General features: G+C 49.5%; 2 protein-coding genes across 5 annotated transcripts in view; one reads left to right on the plus strand and one right to left on the minus strand.

The window, feature by feature from the left end:
• Positions 1-6,123, plus strand: part of CSTPP1 (centriolar satellite-associated tubulin polyglutamylase complex regulator 1) — a 160,090-nt gene extending 153,967 nt beyond the window's left edge. The window contains exons 7-9 of one of the 2 annotated variants that reach the window (XM_084776716.1): positions 458-567; positions 3,752-3,815; positions 5,851-6,123. In XM_084776716.1, the coding sequence (XP_084632842.1) occupies positions 458-567; positions 3,752-3,815; positions 5,851-6,010 (334 nt within the window). In that variant the 3' untranslated portion in view covers positions 6,011-6,123. Of the gene's footprint in view, positions 1-457; positions 568-3,751; positions 3,816-4,032; positions 4,710-5,850 lie in introns of those variants that run through there. The other variant, XM_084776715.1, reaches the window with a different exon arrangement.
• On the minus strand, positions 6,041-18,846 carry ARFGAP2 (ARF GTPase activating protein 2). Of its 3 annotated transcripts, XM_084776702.1 has the most exons (17): positions 18,671-18,846; positions 18,386-18,504; positions 17,771-17,843; positions 16,836-16,967; positions 16,673-16,753; positions 15,912-15,981; positions 15,584-15,640; positions 14,962-15,003; positions 14,582-14,634; positions 13,739-13,875; positions 13,522-13,653; positions 9,684-9,812; positions 9,472-9,606; positions 8,086-8,212; positions 7,846-7,939; positions 7,620-7,738; positions 6,041-7,207 (listed from the first exon to the last, which is right to left on the minus strand). In XM_084776702.1, the coding sequence occupies exons 1-17, from the start codon at positions 18,740-18,742 to the stop codon at positions 7,187-7,189; spliced, it is 1,593 nt and encodes a 530-aa protein (XP_084632828.1). In that variant the 5' UTR covers positions 18,743-18,846; the 3' UTR covers positions 6,041-7,186. The 3 variants fall into 3 exon arrangements, with proteins under 3 accessions (XP_084632828.1, XP_084632827.1, XP_084632826.1); XM_084776701.1 differs by lacking the exon at positions 14,962-15,003 and having other exon boundaries at positions 14,582-14,661; positions 18,671-18,845; XM_084776700.1 differs by lacking the exon at positions 14,962-15,003 and having other exon boundaries at positions 18,671-18,844.
• Between the last annotated feature and the right edge of the window lie 184 nt (positions 18,847-19,030).

The raw sequence follows: 19,030 nt of genomic DNA on the forward strand, positions 1-19,030 counted from the left end.
GTTCAGGGTTTCTATGTCCCAGGATCATGATTTGAAAACATGGCCATGTGCCCCCAGAGCAAGTAGCTCACTTTCAAAGGAACACTGTCACCCAGGAAAGGCTAGCTGAGGTGACTAGCTTACCAGGGCTGTCGCCTTAAAAAGAAAACATTCACTGTTCTAAACCTTCCCATGGAAAGGGAGGGTTAAACTCCTGTGTGGCACAAAGGCCCCGGAGGAACATTGCCTCCAAACAAGCTGTCACCTTGCCTGTAAAAGTGTTAGTTAAGGGCTGGGGATGTGGCAAAGCATATCCCACCTCCGACCCCACCAATTAGACAGACGCAAGCTTCTCCGCTCCTGTGTTTGCAGTCTGACCCTGCTTCTGCCATAGTCTCCCAGCCTTGAGTGTCCTGGAGGTGTAGATCAAAGGATAAGCACCTACACTTCACTCTGGCCTCTCTACTCTCCCTTCTAGCTGCCCACCCCCAGCACTTGTCAAAGAGATCCTGAGCAATGTCCAGAGGCTGACTTTCTACGGATTCCTTGTGGCCCTCTCAAAGCATCATGGAATCAACCAAGCCCTGGGTAAGCAGAGAGCACCTGCGCCCCTCCCATCAACACAGGTAACAGCTGGCCTGTTAGCAGACATGGCCCTACAGGGTAAGAGGATACTGATTCTCCCACCTAGAAACTGCAGTGTGCATAACCCAAAACTGCCTGTGCCTAAGAAGTCCCTGACATTCCCATGTGACTGACAGCCCTCTGCCCTGCCCCAACATGAATGAGCTGCTGCTCTGCTCCCTGGCATAGGCCTGCCCAGCCCCTCCCTAGAGAATCCCTGGCTCTGTTCTAGGGAGTGGCCTGAAGGTTGGGCAGACACAGGGCTATTTACCCAGTGGCTCTGGAGATTATATATCAAAGCAACCTGGATCCCATTTAGAAGCAGGGCAAAGGTGTGTCTGGGAGGTGTTTTTAAATTTTTCCCCAGCTGGAGAAAAAAAAGAGAGAGAGAGAGAGAGAGAGAGAGAGAGAGAGAGAGAGAGAGAGAGAGGAGAAAGAAATCTAATTTGAAAGATGAAAGAAGAGGTGGCAGTTGTGCTGCCTGTCGTCGTATTCTCCATGGCCAGCCTCCTCCACCCAGCGCTCTGCTCCCCTTGTGCACAACCACTCCTCTCCCAGAGAAGAACCAGCAGGTCACTCTTGCTGGAAGTTTGTTGATTTTTGCTGTTTTGAGACAGGGTCTCACCATACTATAGTTTTTTGTAGCCTGGAATGTACTTAGTAGGCCAGGCTGGCCTTGAACTGCCTGCCTCTGCCTCCCAAGTGCTGGGACTAAAGGTGTGCGCCACTAAACCCAGATCCTGCTGAGAGTTTGTTGGTGGTGGTGATTTTGGGTTTGTTGTGTTTTGTTTATGAGACAAGGTTTCACTGTGTAGCCTTGGCTGTTTTGGACTCACTTTGTAGACCAGGCTGGCCTTGAACTCGCAGCGATCCACCTGCCTTTGCCTCCTGAGTGCTAGGATTAAAGGCATGCGCCACTACGCCCAGCTGGTTTTGTTTTGTTTTGAGACAGGATTTCTCTGTGTAACCTGGCTGTCCTAGAACTCATTTTGTAGGCCAGGCTGGCCTCAAACTCAAAGATCTACCTGCCCCTGCTGGGATTAAAGGTATGCACCACCACCACCTGGCTTGGCTACTTTTAAGAATTTACTATTTGTGGGCTGGAGAGATTGCTCAGCGGTTAAGAGCACTGACTGCTCTTCCAGAGATCCTAAGTTCAATTCCCAGCAACCATATGGTGGCTCACAACCATCTATAATGTGATCTGATGGCCTCCACTGACCTGCAGGTGTTCACACAAACAGAACATTGTACACATAATAATAAATAAATAAATCTTAAAAAAAAAAAAAGAATTTACTATTTGTGTCTTTGCTCAGGAGGATCTCCTTATGTGATTAGATGCAGGTTCCTGAGTCTCAAAAAGACCCAAGGAATTCCTCCCCCCTGTACTAGTGGAGGGAATAGGATCAAGGGAAGAGCAAATAACATTTGTTAAATGCCCAACGCAGTGGGCCAGAAGCTGGGCTGGAACCTTTTTGCTTATTTCTATATACACACATCTGCCAGAGTTGTAGAGGAGACAGGCCAGCTAAATAACCAGAAGCCCGAGTTTTTTGTTGTTGTTGGTTTTGGGTTTGTTGTGTTTTGTTTATGAGACAAGGTTCACTGTGTAGCCTTGGCTGTCTTGGACTCACTTTGTATACCAAGTTATGAATCAACCAAGTTAGATTCATAGCCAAGGACACCAGGGGGACTAGGGCTAGAAAGCAGGACAACTGGGAATCAGATTCAGGAGTCAGTGGGAACTCTAGGTGTTCTTTTGCAATCCGAGGAACTGACCACTTTTCTTTCAGTGACTGCTGCTAGGAGGAAAAGAAAAAACTAATTAGCAATGACCACAGCCTGCACTAACCTCTCTGCTCTTCAAAAAGAACCTTCAAAGCCGGGCAGTGGTGGGGCACACCTTTAATCCCTGCACTCAAGAGGCAGAGGTAGGTGGATCTCTATGAGGCCAGCCCGGTCTACAGAGTTCCAAGATAGCCAAGGCTACAGCAAGAAATCCTGTTTCAAAAGAAAAAAGAAGAGAAAAAGAACCATCTGAAGGGAATAAAAAACTTTATACAACTTTCTCTAGGTGCTAATTAATTGTGGAACAGGCACGTGTTAGAAATAGGAACTTGGAAATAGCCTGGTTGAACAGTTTGTGGAAGAGATCCCTCTGTCCCCAAGACACCCCTCAAAATGGTATGGGGCATTGCCTGACGGTAGAGTCAGAACTGCAACGGTGCTGGATTCTTCTGAGTCTCTGAAGCCCAGTACCACTGACTGTCCAGCCTAGGGACTAAATTACCACTAAGCCCTGTTCCCTCAACATTTTACTGGTGATGGTCTTCCTATCTATCTGCAAAGTTCAGTCCCACTTTTCTACCCATTATGGAAGGTTTTTGTTTTGTTTTGGGTGCCCCACCCTCTCAGCTAGGAAAAAATCCAACTAATCTGAAAAAAAGACCAAAGAGAAAATTAAAGTGGGGACGCACCTAAGACTCTTCATACACACTTCCCAATAGTATCAGCAACCTGTGCCCTCATGATTAGGAAGCCAATCGGGCATGTTAATACCTGACCTCAGGATGGGACTGCTTTCTTCCTCACCAGCAGCAGCAATTTTAACATGTCTTCACAGATCCCCTGACTTGGGGACATATAATCGGCCCTTTTCTACCCTTTGGTGTTAGCTTAGGCCATAATCTTTCAAGGGTCTCAAGAACTAACATCCTGTGCTGCTCACAAACTATATCCAGTCTTGGAAGGGGACTGACCATCCATTTGGGGATTATCTCCTTAGCTGTCGCTTTTTTTATATATATAATTATGTATAGTGTTCTGCCTGCAGGCTGGAAGAGGGCATCAGATCACATTATAGGTGGTGTGAGCCACCATATGGTTGCTAGGAATTGAACTCTGGAAGAGTAGACAGTGCTCTTAACTGCTGAGCCATCTCTCCAGCCCCTTAGCTTGTCACTCTTGTCCCAAGCAGGGAAGGGAAAATTGTGAGACTAAGTTTATAAAGTGACACCCAAGAGTTCCTGTTCCACATAAACTAACTTTATTGTTGTCAGCCATGAAGGCAAGGGGCAGAAGTATCTGCTGCCTGGCCAAAGGGTCCTCATGTTTTATGCCTTCACCCCAAATCCCTGTCTTGCAGGAGCTTTGCCTGACAAAGGAGACCTGATGCATGACCCAGCTATGGATGTGGAGCTGGAACGGCTGTAAGTGTTAAGTGGGAAGATGCTACGTTCTTGTGGAAGCCAAATCTGTCAGATATGGCTGTGCTCCACTGTAGGTGACACAGCACTTATTTTTAACACCTCATACTGGTCAGGGAAAGGCTTGGGGGTCTGCTCAAGTGCAAGTGTAAGTGTAGAGGTCCTGATCTCTGAGTTGGAGACTCATCACATCACCCTCTGGGCTTCTTTCCTTCTTCAGGCTGGTCCAGGTCCCAGGCCTGGTCAATTCCATCACTGCCACTTCTGAGGCCAGCTGCCTGCCTTCCAGAGCCCCTCCCCGTGTTGGTTCCCCATTGAAACCCCTCCATCGCTCCCGCAAATTGGATGCAGAGAGCGATGGCTCCACCGAAGAGACAGATGAGTCTGAGACTTGAATCTGAAGGGTCCCATCTATGGCTTGTACCATGCTCACCCTGCTTCTGCGGCCCTCACCAGCCTCCTCCAGCATGACTGTGCCACCCTCTGCTGGAGAGAAGGGTGAATAGCAGCCCTAGTAAGACCAGCCAGTTCAGTGATCCCCAAATCCCTTAACTCATGCTCTCAGCTTTTGACCTGTTGGGCCCTAAGCTACCTCATCACAGGGAAGGGTATCGGCCTTTTGTTGGCAGTGCTGCTTATGCTTAAGTAGTGTCTTCTCAGCCAGCCCACGATCAGCCTAGTAAGGGTCAGTTTTCACAACTGCTCCTGTAAGGGGAACATAGATTAACAATGGAGGGTCTTCATCGTCAAGGGTGATTTCTGAGAGCATGTGTGGGGAAGACATGATACGCTGGAATAAGAGGGAGGATGGGCAAGAACTTCACTTTCCAAACCTGCTTCAAGATTATATCAAATAGTCAACTCTGTGAAATGAATAAAGCCCCTTGTGTCTGGTAAGCAATGAGTTGTAGGCTAAGGGAAGGGAAACGGGAAGTGTGACTTGGGTGTTTTTCTGACTGGATGGGAGGTGAAGCCAGGGGGCCATTCCGGCAAGGAGACCTGCTTCGGCTGACAGAGGACCTGGCCTCCTGCAGATGAGGACAGCCATTCAAAACAGAGGTGTACTGACGATGGCCTTCAGAAACATCTGAGTGTTGTCAGGTTCGCTCCACCTGTGTTACCGGGCCACAAGAACTAGAGCTGCACAGCCTTTCCCAGGGTTTCATTTAACGTTTGTGACGACCAGCTCCCAGGTTAGGGCAGTAGTGCGCATCATATGCACAAAGCAGGCCTAAGGTTTTGGAGCAAGGACTGGAACAGGTTAAGAGAGGTAGTCATCTTTCTTGACTGAGATATTTCACTGCTGCTAAATACAATTCAGGAGTGATGGCAGAGCAGGCTGCCTACCCAAGTAAGGCCAATATCACCCCTTACTGGACACATAACTTCTGTGCATTCTTCCCTGCCAAAGCCCACCAATGGATGATTACAAGTGGCTTCCAAAAAGCCCCACGGTGCCAAAGCCTACCTCCAGGCATCTGAGTGAGGCCCAGAAAGGTTTCTCAAATCCTAGTGTGTACCAGAGCCACAGGGAAACTGGGACAGTGCCAATTACCAAGCTGGAATCCTACTATACCAACTTGGGGTTAGAAACAGAAATCTGTACTTCAGGCAAGCACTGGGACTCACTGGCTTGAACTCCATGGGTCCCTGAACCTGTCCTTTCTAATTCTCCATTTCCCAGAGTGGCTTAGAGCTGTACAGTGCTGACGAGTGCCAAGGGTAGTGGCCTGTAAGGAAGCGGGTTTATACACAGCACCTCTAACTCTTCCAAAATATAAAAGGATCATTTAAGAAGGAATCTTTAAAATGCCTCTTCAGACCAGGCATTTTAGTACCTGCCTGTCATTCCAGTACCAAGGCCAAGACGAGGATTACAAGTTCAAGGCCAGTCTGGGTTATAGAGACAGACAGTCTCAAACATAAACCAGGACAGAGCTCCATTGAGAAGCAGGTCCCACGCTGCCTCCTGTGATGAGGGCAGAACCACTGAGGTTGCAGACAAACTAACACCACCTCTTTCCTCCACGTGCAACAGGGTGGTGAGGTCGAGCCTGTACCGGACCCCGCGGCAGCACAGGGGCGAGGAGCCAGGGGCCTTTGGCTTTCAGAGAAGAGACAAGCTGGAGGCCCCGGAGAGAGTGCCCTCAGCTTTGGCACCAACGCCCAACCCATATCGGTGGGAGCCCAGAGAGTGAGCGAGGGCCATACTGGGCAGGGAGGCAGGATGGAGAAGACACTGACCCACAGGGCCCCGTGGGGGCTTTATTTTGACACCACTTTGTTTCAATACAAACAGTGCTGAAAGAAAGTCATGTCCCTCTGGGGAGAGATGAGGGAAGAGTGGTTTGTGTTGTTTGGGAGCCCAACCTGCAATCCACAGGTAGGGGTTGGGCCCAGACTGCCAGGACGGCAGGGTGAGATGGCACCAAGGATGACACAGTGCGTGGCCCAGCTGCCAGTGTATGGGGCCTTCAGCTGAGGTACTCAAGCTCTCACTGATGGGGTGCTGTCCAGGACCCCTAAACCCAGAATGATGCAGAGGACAAAAGCTGAGCTCCAGGGGCTTCTCTCAGTCTCAGTTTCCTCAGCCAATAGCAGGTTCACAGCATCCAGGTAGGACACACACATGGGTGCCGAGCAGGACACAAAAGGAGAGATTCTCAAGGACAGACAGGGCACGGTGCTGTGACCACAGTAATGGTAGGTAAGGGCTCTCAGACACCTAGGCAGAAGTCAGCCTCCAAGGGACAGCAGTAACAAAGATTGCTCAGGCCTCCAGGCTGATCCCAAAGAACCCCTTTAGGTGCCAAGCAAAAGTTCTAGCCCTTAGTGAGTCACCAGGGTCCTTTTCCTAACCCATCCTCCCCTAGAACCTAGAAGAGGCCACTGACAGGAACAGTAGTGGCAAGTCCAGAAATTCTCCCTGAGGGCTGAGCCAGTACAACTGTTGCTTGGCCTCCCATCGCCAGAAGACAGAGGTCCAAGCCCCCAGACCACCTAAAAAGATCCTAGAGCCCACAAATGCTTTACGCCTTCCCTACTTGGGGAAGAACTAGACCCATAAAGCCCTCCTGACTGAACTCCTCCCTCACTCCCAGGGCAGCAGGCCAAGTAGCAGCAGCTTTGGGACAGGACTGGAAGGAAGAACACTAGCGTGGAGGGCAGCGTGTGAAGGGTGAGGTCAAGGACTGAAAGCACAGGCAAAGGACAAGGGCTGATGCTGGCCATTCCCCTCGCCAGGGTCCTCCACAGCCACCCAACTCACACACCACACACAAAGTCCACAAATCCCCAGATCCACAGCAGGCACCCTGGCCTGGGAATCAGGGTTCTTGCTGTCACCACCACAGGCCTGAGCCATGGAGCCTGGATCAGTAGGAACCGTAGCGATCCTGAGTGGGGAGGAAAAACACAAAGTCAGAGTCTCTAATCTGCAGCAGCTTTCCAGGATACACAATGCCTCCCCAGGGCTGGGACCCCATGTAGGGAGTATGTAATGGAAGCTGGAGTGAAAGCCACCTGGTACTAGTGAAAAGGGAAGTCCTGTCAGAGCCAACAGAACCTGGGAGGGAAGAGAAAGAGCAGCAGAGGTACCAAGCTTAGCCAAATCAGTGCAGACACACTATCACCTTGGGGAGAAGCTCAGTTCACATATAGGGATGGAAAGTAACCGTCCTGCCAAGAACAAGTGCTCTCTAAGAGCTGCCTGTGGCTACTCAGCAGTGTCTGGAGACGGTCAGTAGAGGGCAAACCTGCAAGCATCACTCCTTACACTTCTTCCCAGGCCCAGCAGCACAGCCTCACCTGTAAAGAATTCATCACACCATTGGCCAGCACAGCCATCTTGCCAGCCACAGACTTGACACCCTGCTTAAACTGGGCAATGTCAGCTGTAGGAATTACATTTCCCAGAGACACAGTTCCTGTAAGAATAAGGCAAGGGTGATGAAGAGCTCCACAAGAAGCCCTTGCCAGCAGCAGGGCACTGCAGCTGTGCTCACGTGGTGCCTGCGACAACACTGGGGCCTACCTCCTCCGTGAGCTCCATCCATGTCTCCAAAAAGGTCTGAAGAGCTGATGGCACTGCTGCCCGAGAGCTGCTGTAACCGAGATCGGGCTTCATACTGTGTTGGAGAAAAGGCAAAGTCTGGGGAATCTTTTGGCCAGTGATAGAATTGCCTTACGCTAAACCACCCTCCTGCTAAAACCCAGGGATAGGCAGGGATCTCAGGCTTCTATCTGCTGCTGCCAAGCAGACAACTTCACTAACCTCAGAATCCACCTCTCGACCAAAGAACATGTCAGATGAGATGGCCTTGGCTCCTGCGAACTTCTGACGCGCTTCACTGGACTCCAGACCTGAGCTCCGGCTCTCCACTTCCCTCCGACTTGTGGTTCTGTGGGCCAGTGCAGAACATCTCTGTGCCTTCCCATTACCACCCGGGGAAGCAGAGTTCAGAGACCCAAAACTGCGCCCATGGCGTTCTGGCCATAGCTGACCATGTCTGTCCTCTGACTCTGACATTCAAGAACCTCTCCCTCTAATGAGTACCCTCCAAAAGAACACCAGGAGGTCCTCTCCCCTTTTTTCACTCAAGTCAAGGCACAACGAGCCTCAATTACTCCGTTAGATGGAGTGGAAGTATGACTTGGAGGGCTTAGGCTCCACAGCAATGTGGTCTCACTAAGGTACAGAAGGTCCCACTGTCACTGCTGCCGTCCTTGTCCTACTCAGAATCTAAAGTGACCACGTCTGTTTGCCTGGCTCACACCCACTCTCCTGCCATGGCTATCAGCCATGATCACTCTCAGACCCATGCTAATGTGGACAAAGGGGCAGGCCACTCGCTGCTGATGCGCAGGCTCCAGGCAGCGGTCTTACTACACTCCTTCTGACAATCCAGTGAAGCTATTACTTACATCCTTTTTATAAATGGGTAACCTATGGTAACCTGACAACAAACATGGTTCACAATACGATGGAATAAGGTCTTTAAAAAAGTAAGGAGGCCGGGCGTGGTGGTGCACGCCTTTAATCCCAGCACTCGGCAGGCGGATCACTGTGAGTTCGAGGCCAGCCTGGTCTACAAAGCGAGTTCAGGACAGCCAAGGATACACAGAGAAACCCTGTCTCAAAAGACCAAAAAAACAAAACAAAACAAAACAAAACAAAAAAAAGTAAGGAGTCAGCCGGGTGGTGGTGGCGCACACCTTTAATCCCAGCACTTTGGGAGGCAGAGGTAAGCAGATCGCTGCAAGTTCACAGCCAGCCTGGTCTACAAAGTGAGTCCAGGCAAGGCTACAGAGAAACCCTGTCTCAAAAAACCAAAAAAAAAAAGTAAGGAGTCTACCAGGTGAAAACATGGGTTTAATCCCTAATACTGCAGTCAATCAAAGCATGAACACTAAAGGTATATAGCCTTTGGAAGAGACATCACAACTGAAACAAAATCAGGCCTCTCCCACCATAAAATAGACGCCAGGCTAAAAAAGCTCCCAGGCTGGCTGTGATAGGCACAGCGATGTCTAATGAACAGTCACAAGCTCCCTGTGGCTATTCACATTTGCTAAAATTACATTTAAAAACATAGGAACTTCATTTCCTCAGCTGCGGTGGATGTTCTGCAGACAGCACTCACTGGCCTGCCCATGCTACCTTTCTGAAATAGGCCGGATGCTGGAGATGGTCACTTCGGGTTCCTTCTCTTCTGCCCTGTCCATACCCCAGGCTGCATCTGAATCCCAGCGGGAACCAAAAGTTTCTCCCAAGGAAAAGGGGTTATCCTTGTACCTAGGGAGACAACAGAGCGGCTCAGAAACGTGAGAAGGAACACAACAGCCAAGCCTTTGCCCCAGCAACAGCCTTACTTTGGGGGTCCAGAGGCAAAAGTTCCAACATCATCAAACAAGTCAAGTTGTGAACGGGAAGATTTTGCACTCAGCGGGGTTTCCTGCTCAATTGTCTGCATCTCTGACAGCACAGAGTGGGAGATGGAGCTGTGAAGAAAGCATAGCAGTCCAAAGGCAGTAATGAGTAGCAACTGTTCATTGCCCAAGAGCAGCAGCCAGGATAATGGGTCTGGCTCCCCACCCACGCACTGCACTGGGGCTGTCTAGGCAGAGTACTGTGTGGTGACCTGGGAACATACTCAGAAATGTTAACACACTGGCTTTGCTCTCTCAAACAGTTTCCCCTGAACCATGGCTATTGGTTGTCATCTTAATAACATACACCAAATGCTAGGTGCTCAGTGTCCAGCCTTCTCTTTTTGGTTTTTGGTTTGCATTCTCTCAGGAGACTGGCTATGTAACCCAGACCCTCTTCCCTCAGCTTTTCCAGTGTTGGGATTACAGGCATGAGTCACCAAGCCCAGTTCCATCTCCATCCCTACTCGAAGCCTTATTACCCCAGACTATATCCTTCCCAGGATCCTGAGACAGACATCCATGAAAAACACCCTGGTGATCCTCATGAGCTCACAGTGAGTTCTTAATCATTCTACCTCTTAAAAAAGAAGAGGAGGCCGGGCAGTGGTGGCACACGCCTTTAATCCCAGCAATCAGGAGGCAGAGGCAGGCAGACTGATGTGAGACCAGGACAGCTAAGATAACGCAGAGAAACCCTGACTTGAAGAATAAGAAGAAAGAAAGAAAGAAAGAAAGAAAGAAAGAAAGAAAGAAAGAAAGGAAGAAAGAAAGAAAGAAAGGAAAAGAAAGAAAGGAAAGGAATGAAGAGGAAGAATTCAGAAAAAAGGGGGAAAGGGCATTTCCTAGGACAGGGTCTGGCACACGCACCAAGACTGAGACCTGCCAGTGCTCCCTAGCGTGGCAGCAGGACAGCCAATGCCTCACTCACTCCTGCACGGATCTGTTGCATTCAAACAAACTCACTAAAAAATATAGTTTCCCAAAGAGTGAATATTTTTTTAACTGTATTTTAAATAAAGTAGACTAGATTTGAGTAACAGATTTTGTTGCACTGTTAAAAAGGAAAGAGGAGGAAAACCACCAACCAACCACAGGGGCTAGAGAGCTGGCTACTTTCCCAGAGGCCACATGCTCCATTCCTAGCACCACATGCAGCTCACAACTGTCTCAAACTCCAGTCCCAGATGATCCCGTGCGCTCTTTGACCTCCATGAACACTGTGCTAATATGGTACACAGACATACATGCATGAAAAATACCAATATCCATAAAATAAAGAAAGAAAGAAAACACGCCAGGTGGTGGTGATACACACCTTTAATCCCAGCACTTGGGAGGCAGAGGCAGGCAGATCTCTGTGAGTTCAAGGCCAGCCTGGTCTACAAAGTTGAGTCCAAGACAGCCAAGACTACACAAAGAAACCCTGTCTCGAAAAACAAATGCTATTGCGATCTCAATACTCAAAAGGATAAGGCATTAAGAGCAGGAATTCAGGAGCTGGAGAGATGGCTCAGAGGTTAAGAGCACTGTCTGTTCTTCCAAAGGTCCTGAGTTCAATTCCCAGCAACCACATGGTGGCTCACAACCATCTATAATGAGATCTGGTGCCCTCTTCTGGTTTGTAGGTACACATGGAGGCAGAATACTGTAGAAATAATAAAAACAAATCTTTAAAAAAAAAAAAAGCAAAGCTCAAGGTTATCTCTGGCTATGTAGATACCTTAAGGCCAGCCTAACCTTTTAAGACTGTTCAAAACAAAACAAAACCAGGCCAGGCAGGACTAATGAGATCCTGTCTCAAACTAACAAACAATAAAGAAACCAAACTAAACCAAAACCAAAACAGGGCTTATTCCCCAGGACATGGAAGGGGAGAAATGCCTCCAACAAGACATTCTCTGATCTCCACGTGTGTGCCGTAGTAGATGTGGCTCTCATACATATATAAATACAAAATAGTAATAATAAATAAAAATGTCATTTAAAAGATTTAGTAAATGCTGGCAAGACTGCTCAATGGGGTAAAAGCATTTGCTGCCAAGTCTGGGGGCCTGAGTTTAAGCCCTGGCCCACAGACTGAAAGGAGAGGACTTCCAGCAGCTGCCCTCTGACCTGCAGCACACACACTGGCATACACACCCACACACAGGAAGAATGAAATGTAATAATAAAACATTATATGCTAGTTCTTTTTAAAAAAGCAACAAGTAGCCCAGTGTGGAGCACACCTTTAATCCCAGCGCTCAGAGGATCACTCTGAGTTTGAGGCCAGTCTGGTCTACAATGTGAGTTCCAGAACATCAGAGCTACACAGAGAAACCCTGTGTCAAAAACAACAACAACAACAACAAAACAACAACACAACAACAACAAAAACTACAGTTGAATTTAGAACTAAAAGGTCAATATTTGCCAGCTGCTTGGTTTGCAGCTGTGAGGCAGCTCCTCGTCTGTATAGAGGGCGCACGACCGCCTATCTAGGATATTATGTCAAGGAATGTCTCATGATAATAAGCCCAGGCCTCCTAACAAGAGGAGCCACTGCACAGGCTAATTGCAGCTGTGACCTTGTCAGTGGCTCCAGAAAATACTCCTTTTTAATTCTTCTTTCTCTTGAGACAGGGTCTCCCAGAGCCCAATCTGACTTTGAATTCCTATGTAGCCAAGGACCACTCTGAACTGATCGTACCAATTCTGTCTCCAGGGTGCTGGGATTACTGGTGTAAGCCACCATGCCTTGCAAGGTACATTTTAAACTCAGGCTAGCCTCAAACTTGCTCTATAGCCAAAAATGGCCTTGAGCCTCTGACCTTCCAGCCTAAGTGCTGAGGTTACAGACTTACACCGACACACCATTTTTATATAGTATTAAATATTATAGTACAGCCTGGTCTACATCCAGCCCAGCCAGGGCTGTCAAAAAATCAAAAACAAGCAGGGCATAGTGGTACGCCTTTAATTCCAGCACCTGGGGGGTGTAGGGGAGGCAGGCAGATCACTGAGTTCAAGGCCAGCCTGGTCTACAAAGTGAGTCCAGGAGAGCCAAGGCTACATAGAGAGACCCTGTGTGTGGGGGGGGAGGGGGAGAACCTTCTTTGCATGTATGCAACACAAGCAACTCACTGACATTCCCAGGCCCCAGATATTTTAATTTTTAAAAGATCAAAAATCTATTACTATCTTTAATTCCATCGTTTCCGAAGCAGAGGCAAAGGGATTTCTGTGAGTTTGAGGCCAGCCAGGACTACAGAGTAAGACCATCTTTAAAAAAAAGAAAGAAAAAGAAAAGAAACAAACAAAAAAGAAACAAAACCACTATTACTGAAACCTCTAACTATTACCTCAAAATGCTTCAGAGAACAGATCTGTTTTGTTAAACAAAGCACAGGAACACAAACCTAGTAGTTCTGGAACAGAGGACTCCCAGACAGGCAGTGGTGGGCACCCCAAAAACAAAACAAAAACTTCCCAACCCTGAGGCATTTGAAATGTGGCATTTAACGGGCAAGACACTAAGGAAGGAATAAAGCCCTGAGGTTCTCAGAAGGTGTTGGGGAAAAGAACTATCCAGTCAGAAAGCAGCCTCACTGAGAACTGCCATCCTAGCATGAAGTGAAACAGCCCCTGATCCTGCTCGCTGAAGAACTAACACAACAAAACATGCTCTTCAGCCTCAGAGGAAGACTAAGCAAGGGAGCCTGACTTGCTGGGTAGGGCCTGCTCTGGCTCCCAGGAGGGGAAAAAATGGCATTTCTGACACACCAGGGCCCAGCCTCACCTTCGGGACACCAAGCCCATGCCCAGCCTTTCAGCCTGCTCTCGCTTCTTTCCTTCAAGGTTCTGGAGCTTTTTCTCCTCCTTCTTGCGATCAAGCTGGAGTTCCTGATAGGCCAGACGCATGGAGGCAACCCTGGAGGGAAGGAACACTCAGGCTGCCATCCATGCCACCTGCCACCAGCCCCACACAAGCCAAGGGCACCACAGCAAGCACGCACATGGACTCTTCTGCCTGCTTCTTGGCATCAGCTGCCTGCTGCTCTCGGAGTTTCTCCGCCACCTGGGCCTGCCGCTCAATCTCAGTAAAGCTCTGGTTGCTCACCTTCTGAGCTCCCAGGCCTTTCTTGGCACCCAGCTGAAGAGAAAACCATGTGATGTGGGTCTTGCCAGCCAGTCTCCTCAGCTCCCTCCCCAGGATGGTCACTGTAGTCACACCCACAATGATGGGGGGGGGGGGTCCTACTCCTTAAAGGCCCAACCAGCATGGCTAAGACAACAATGGTTTCACTAGAGCTGGGTATAAGGCACAACCCCCTCACAGCTCAGGAATGAGGCCAGCAGTTAATGCTGACTGGGCCTGCTATGTGCCAAGCAATCTAAGTACTAGATGTGCTTGATCTTGCTTACTGCCCTCGAGTCCCCTTAAGATGAGTATCTTTATTTATTTATTTTTTTTTTCTGAGACCCAAAAGGTTGAGTCCACTAGGATCAACTTCTGGAACTTCCAAAACTGTAAGCCAACTCCCAACTCAAATGTTTTTTGGGTTTTGTTTGTTTGTTTTTCAGGTTTCTCTATATAGCCTTGGCTATCCTAGACTCACGCTGTAGACCAGGCTGGCCTCAAACTCACAGCGATCCACCTGCCTCTGCCTCCCGAGTGCTGGGATTAAAGGCGTGCACCACCACGCCTGACAAGATGAGCATCTTTAAATCCGTTTCCTAGACAAGGTTCAGGCAAGCTCAGTTCCTTTGCAGTCATACAGCTGGCCAGTGCATGGGAAGAACTGGGGGGCCCAACGCCAGCTTCCAGCCAGCCTACAGCAGGGCCTCTCCCCACCTACCCCTTTCTTGGCTGCTGTTGACTTCTTCTTGCCAATAATGGAGCTTTTCAGTTCTGTGTGAAGAAGAGGGTGGGCATGAGCTAGGACAGAGGAAGGTCAGAGAACGTGGCTCAGTCCACACCATGCAGCTTCACAGCGAGAACATCAAACACCTTGCTTTCAGACAGGAAGGCAAGACTGCCACCACCACTTTCCACCAAGACTGTTCAAGCCAAAGGCAGACAAGGTTAGGGGAGCTTGCTGATGCCCAGAAAGGTACACCAGAGACAAAGTACCCACGCCAAAGTGAAAACTGTTAGGTAGGGGAGCTGCCAAACAAGCTCAGCTCCTAGGGCAGGGAGCTGGCAAGCAGGAGACAGGCTTCCCAAACCACTGGTTACCTCTGGTAGAAGAGGCCCCTTTAGTTGACAGATACATGGACGCTAGAGGAGAAACAGACTTGTAGCTAACAAGGGCCCACCCCAGAAGCTTCCTAAAGCTCCCAAACCCAGAGGCCTATAGGAGTCCACTTCAAAACCACGCTGTGCCAGCCTTCTCCCAGGTCAGCCGAACAGTCACTCCTCTGGCTTCCTGCCCCAACCCCCAAGAGTCAACAGAACCAACCAAAGTCAGTAAAGGGATTGTTTACCCTAGCTAAGTCTGAAGGCCACTAGAGTGGGAAAAGGCTGAACTTTGAAAGGGCAGTATTGCCTCCAGCCATGAGCAGCTCAAAGCCATCCCCCACCTTATGAAAGGGACAAAACAGGCCAGCCCACCTGACCCATTCCCACCCCAGCCTCCCACCCTTTGGCATGATCCTGCCCCACACTCAAAATGACAGCCACGCAGCTCAAAGGCTCTCAAGACAGTGTGGCAGCCGGAGCTTCAGTTCCAGTTCCCACCCAAGTGGGGCAGTGGCTCAGTCTTCTGTGCGCAGTTCACATGACTAGGCAGCAGAGATCTGGAACAAATACTTGAGGCCTACTGTCTCCCCAGGCTGCCCACACTGGCCCGCTGTCATACCCAGAGAGGCTTGGGGTGAGGTTCCAAGCAGGTCAGTGTTGGGGCCATGCTCAGGTTCTGTGGAGACAATGACAGGAGTTACATTAAGGAGATGATAAGACAAGTCACTGGCTTTCCTCGGCTTGCCACCATAAGATAGATGCCCACCCCTTCCTCCAAGGACTAAAGGGAATCCCATTCCACCCGAGGACAGAAGGAAACCTGCTCCCAACTCCTATGTCTTTGGCCAAGTGTCCCCTTCTTAAACCTGAGTTTTTCCAAGCCCAGGCACTTGGTTGGGATCTGGGCTGAAGCCCAGGCACTTGGTTGGGATCTGGGCTGAACTCACGTGTCTCTGAAGGTAGAGCTGGCTGCTGGGGCCCTGAAGGCTCAGTGGCTGCTGTATCCCAAGCAGGGGCCTAAAAAGGAAGCCAGATCACAGAGGTCCCAGTGAGCCCTCCTAAGAAGCTACAGCTACCCGTGGGTAGGAGGCACTGCTCCCAGCTATGAGAAAAGGCTGGCGATTAGCAAACATAGTCACCATGGGGGGAAAAATGCAGGAAAATAGCATCTTCAACTTACAGCTGAGCCCATCCCCCTAACAACTAACAGAACACTAACAACTCTTCCACACTGACCGCACACCAAGGGTGCTCACAGATACAACAGGTCCTGTGAAGTAGCTATGTCTCCATTTTAGAAACTGAGGTTTTACTGGGTCAAGTGACTTGGCCACATCAAAGAAATAACCAAGCAGAGATGCTGAGCTGTGAGCTGAAACTTCAATGCCCAAACCTTTCCTACAGGTGGGGCTACAGGAGAAGCATCCTCAGTGCCTCCACCTTCTGTCTTTTCTTGGAAAAACCAGTTATTTAGGGCCCCTGAGACCTCCTGAGCTTTCAAACTATCCTCTGCCACCAGGATCCACTTCTAAAGAGGATTCCACTGTACACCCATAAATGAGAGGACAATACTCCCGGGCCTGCCCAGCAGGCAGTAAGCACCTACTCAGAGCCACAGACATTCTGAGACATCATACCTAAGCAGAAGAATGTATGTCACCATCACAAAAGGCTGCAGCCCTGTAAGTAAAATCCCTGTGGGACTCACCTGAGTATGTTCTGTGAAGAAATCAGAGTCTTTCTTCTCTGGAGAGTGACTAGGAACACTGTTCATGTTGTCTATCCAAAGCTGGGAGGGAGGAGACACTGTGAAAGTCAGGGCTGTTCACACCTCCTACCCCATCACCCCAGCCCAGGAACCAAACACTCACATCAGTGCCGTGCCTAGCCAGAGCAGCACTCCCTAACTGCCGGATCTTCTCTCGGTACATCTGGGCGGCTCGGCTATTATATTTGGTGTTAGCATCATTGGCCATACATCCGTGTTGGCGGAAAAAAGCAGTCTAGAGAGCAAAGAAATTGTACCATGTATGTACAAGTACTCTCATCAAAGAAAACTGTATTTACTCTAAAGGAGACACTTACTCCACAGTAGGGTTATTATTTATACAAGATGACACACTGTTAATACCAACATATTTTCATAAAGGTGAAGGTCTTCCAAAATTCCTTTCCAAGACAAAACTTTATTATTATTATTATTATTATTATTATTATTATTATTATTATTATTATTATTATTATTTTATTATTGTGTGTGTACCACAGCATGTGTGTGGAGGTCAAAGGACAACTCTGTGGGGCTGGTTTTCCCCTTCCACCTTTATATGGGTTTCCTGAATTGAACCCAGGGTGTTGGGCTCCCTCAGTCAACACCTTCTCACTCATTAATCAATCTCACTCTTCCCGCCTCCAAAATTCCTCAAAAAAACAAAACAAAACAAAAAAACCACCATGGCAACTCCCAGCCTCAGAGACAAGGGAATGAAGTCTAGGAGACTGAGGAAAGAGTATAATTCCCACTCTAGCCATCTGTCCTCCCTCCAGGAGCCCACAAAACCTCAGTGTCTCCGGGGAGTCAACTACATTGGCCTTTCCCCAAGAGCATCTGTCCAGTTCAGTTTGTATTTAATTAAGCCTCTTTGAGAGAAGCTATGACAAATTTCTGATTTTAGAAAGCAGTGTATGGTGGTGTTACAGAGCCGAGAACTCTCTGAACAGAGAAAACAAACTCACTCCTATGAAATCGTATTAAAGTTAAGTCCCCGGGCCCGATGGGGGTGGAGGAAGGTAAAGGGCGCTTTACCGCATTGGCATTCCCGCCGACCTGCATACACCTCAGCTGCAGCCAGCTCCAGTTCGAATCCAACTCTGTGGACCTGTGCACAAGGGCTCTGTGTCACCTACCCGCTGACACCAAAACACGCCTCCCTGTCAAGCCTACACCTGTCATTTGGCCTCAGGCTTCTGTGGGTGTCCAGGAAACCATCAGTCAGTGCCCCGTTTCCTCCTCTCTTTCCTGTATTTGAAGTCACTGCTTTTCTCGGAATCCAAAGGGTACTAATTACTTCTGAAAACGAGATCCAAGAGAAGGGCGACTTCTCAGGATCGCAAGAACGGGGCTTGGCTCTTCTCTAAGCGTGGGTCAGAGTCGCACTGGAGACCTGCTGGGGTAATTTATCCGCCAAGAACAAGGTCAACTCAGCTAACTTCTCCCCAAACTGATGCTGAGTATCACGTATTTCATACAAACTTTAAGGCGAGAAGGCCACGGAGGCGGATCCCCCCCCAGTAGCCTACCACAACTCCCGCCAGGAAGCACCCAAACACCGAATTCAGAAAGGTCCAAGTCGAGGTGTCCTCATGCCCTCCTTGACTAAACAGCCCCTGCGGAAGCACAGCACCCTCACGCTGAACCTACCTGATAAAGCTAAGATGGACACCCAGCGAGCGATGCACTCCGGAGCAGTCGATACACAAAAATACACCATACGTGATGCTGGCCCAGCTAGGGCTCTTGGCACCACAATCGAAACAGGCCTAAGTGGAAGAGGAGACAAGTGAACGATTAGGGCCCAAGTCGAGGACCGGCGCTTGAAACCACAAGAAAGCCTCCCACTTCCGTCCCTGCCCTCCCTCAGCCCCCAGGGGACAAGAGACGCCTTCTCCGTCGGCGCTAGGACCCGTGGCCCTCCCGCTCCAGGACCTTGTTGGTGGGAATTGCACGAAGCCTCTTAAAAAGAGTCTGGATTTCGGTCTTGCTCGGCTCCGCCGCCATTTTCTCTCCTTCCCAGACACAACCGCGACCGACCGGTCCCGCCGCGGGCCAATCCGCGGCGGAGAAGGCGGGCTCACCGCGCCAGTCCCGGCACTGCCCTGACCCGCCCACGAGTGGAGTGATTCGACCAGATCTGGGACAATAGGCGTCGGGCGGGACCAAAACATGACGTCAGCAGCCGGGAGCCCCACAATGGGGCCGAGAGTGAACGCCACGCCGCGCTTGGCCAATCGGCAGCCGGGGCGGGCGACGGTTCGTGGACAGGCCCAAACTTCCTCGCGAGTCCTT

The sequence above is a fragment of the Acomys minous genome (genome assembly GCF_964271855.1).
Source record: "Acomys minous genome assembly, chromosome: 3".
NCBI lineage: Eukaryota > Metazoa > Chordata > Mammalia > Rodentia > Muridae > Acomys > Acomys minous.

Bases quoted from the DNA above. Each gene is read 5' to 3' on its own strand.
- ARFGAP2 (XM_084776702.1), bottom strand. From the start codon at position 18,742: ATGGCGGCGGAGCCGAGCAAGACCGAAATCCAGACTCTTTTTAAGAGG. The intron at 16,754-16,835 runs GTGAGTGTTTGG...CCTCCCTCCCAG, and splicing joins TGGCTAGGCACGGCACTGAT to CTTTGGATAGACAACATGAA. The intron at 9,607-9,683 runs GTAAGGCTGTTG...TTGTCTCCCTAG, and splicing joins TTTGCCTCTGGACCCCCAAA to GTACAAGGATAACCCCTTTT.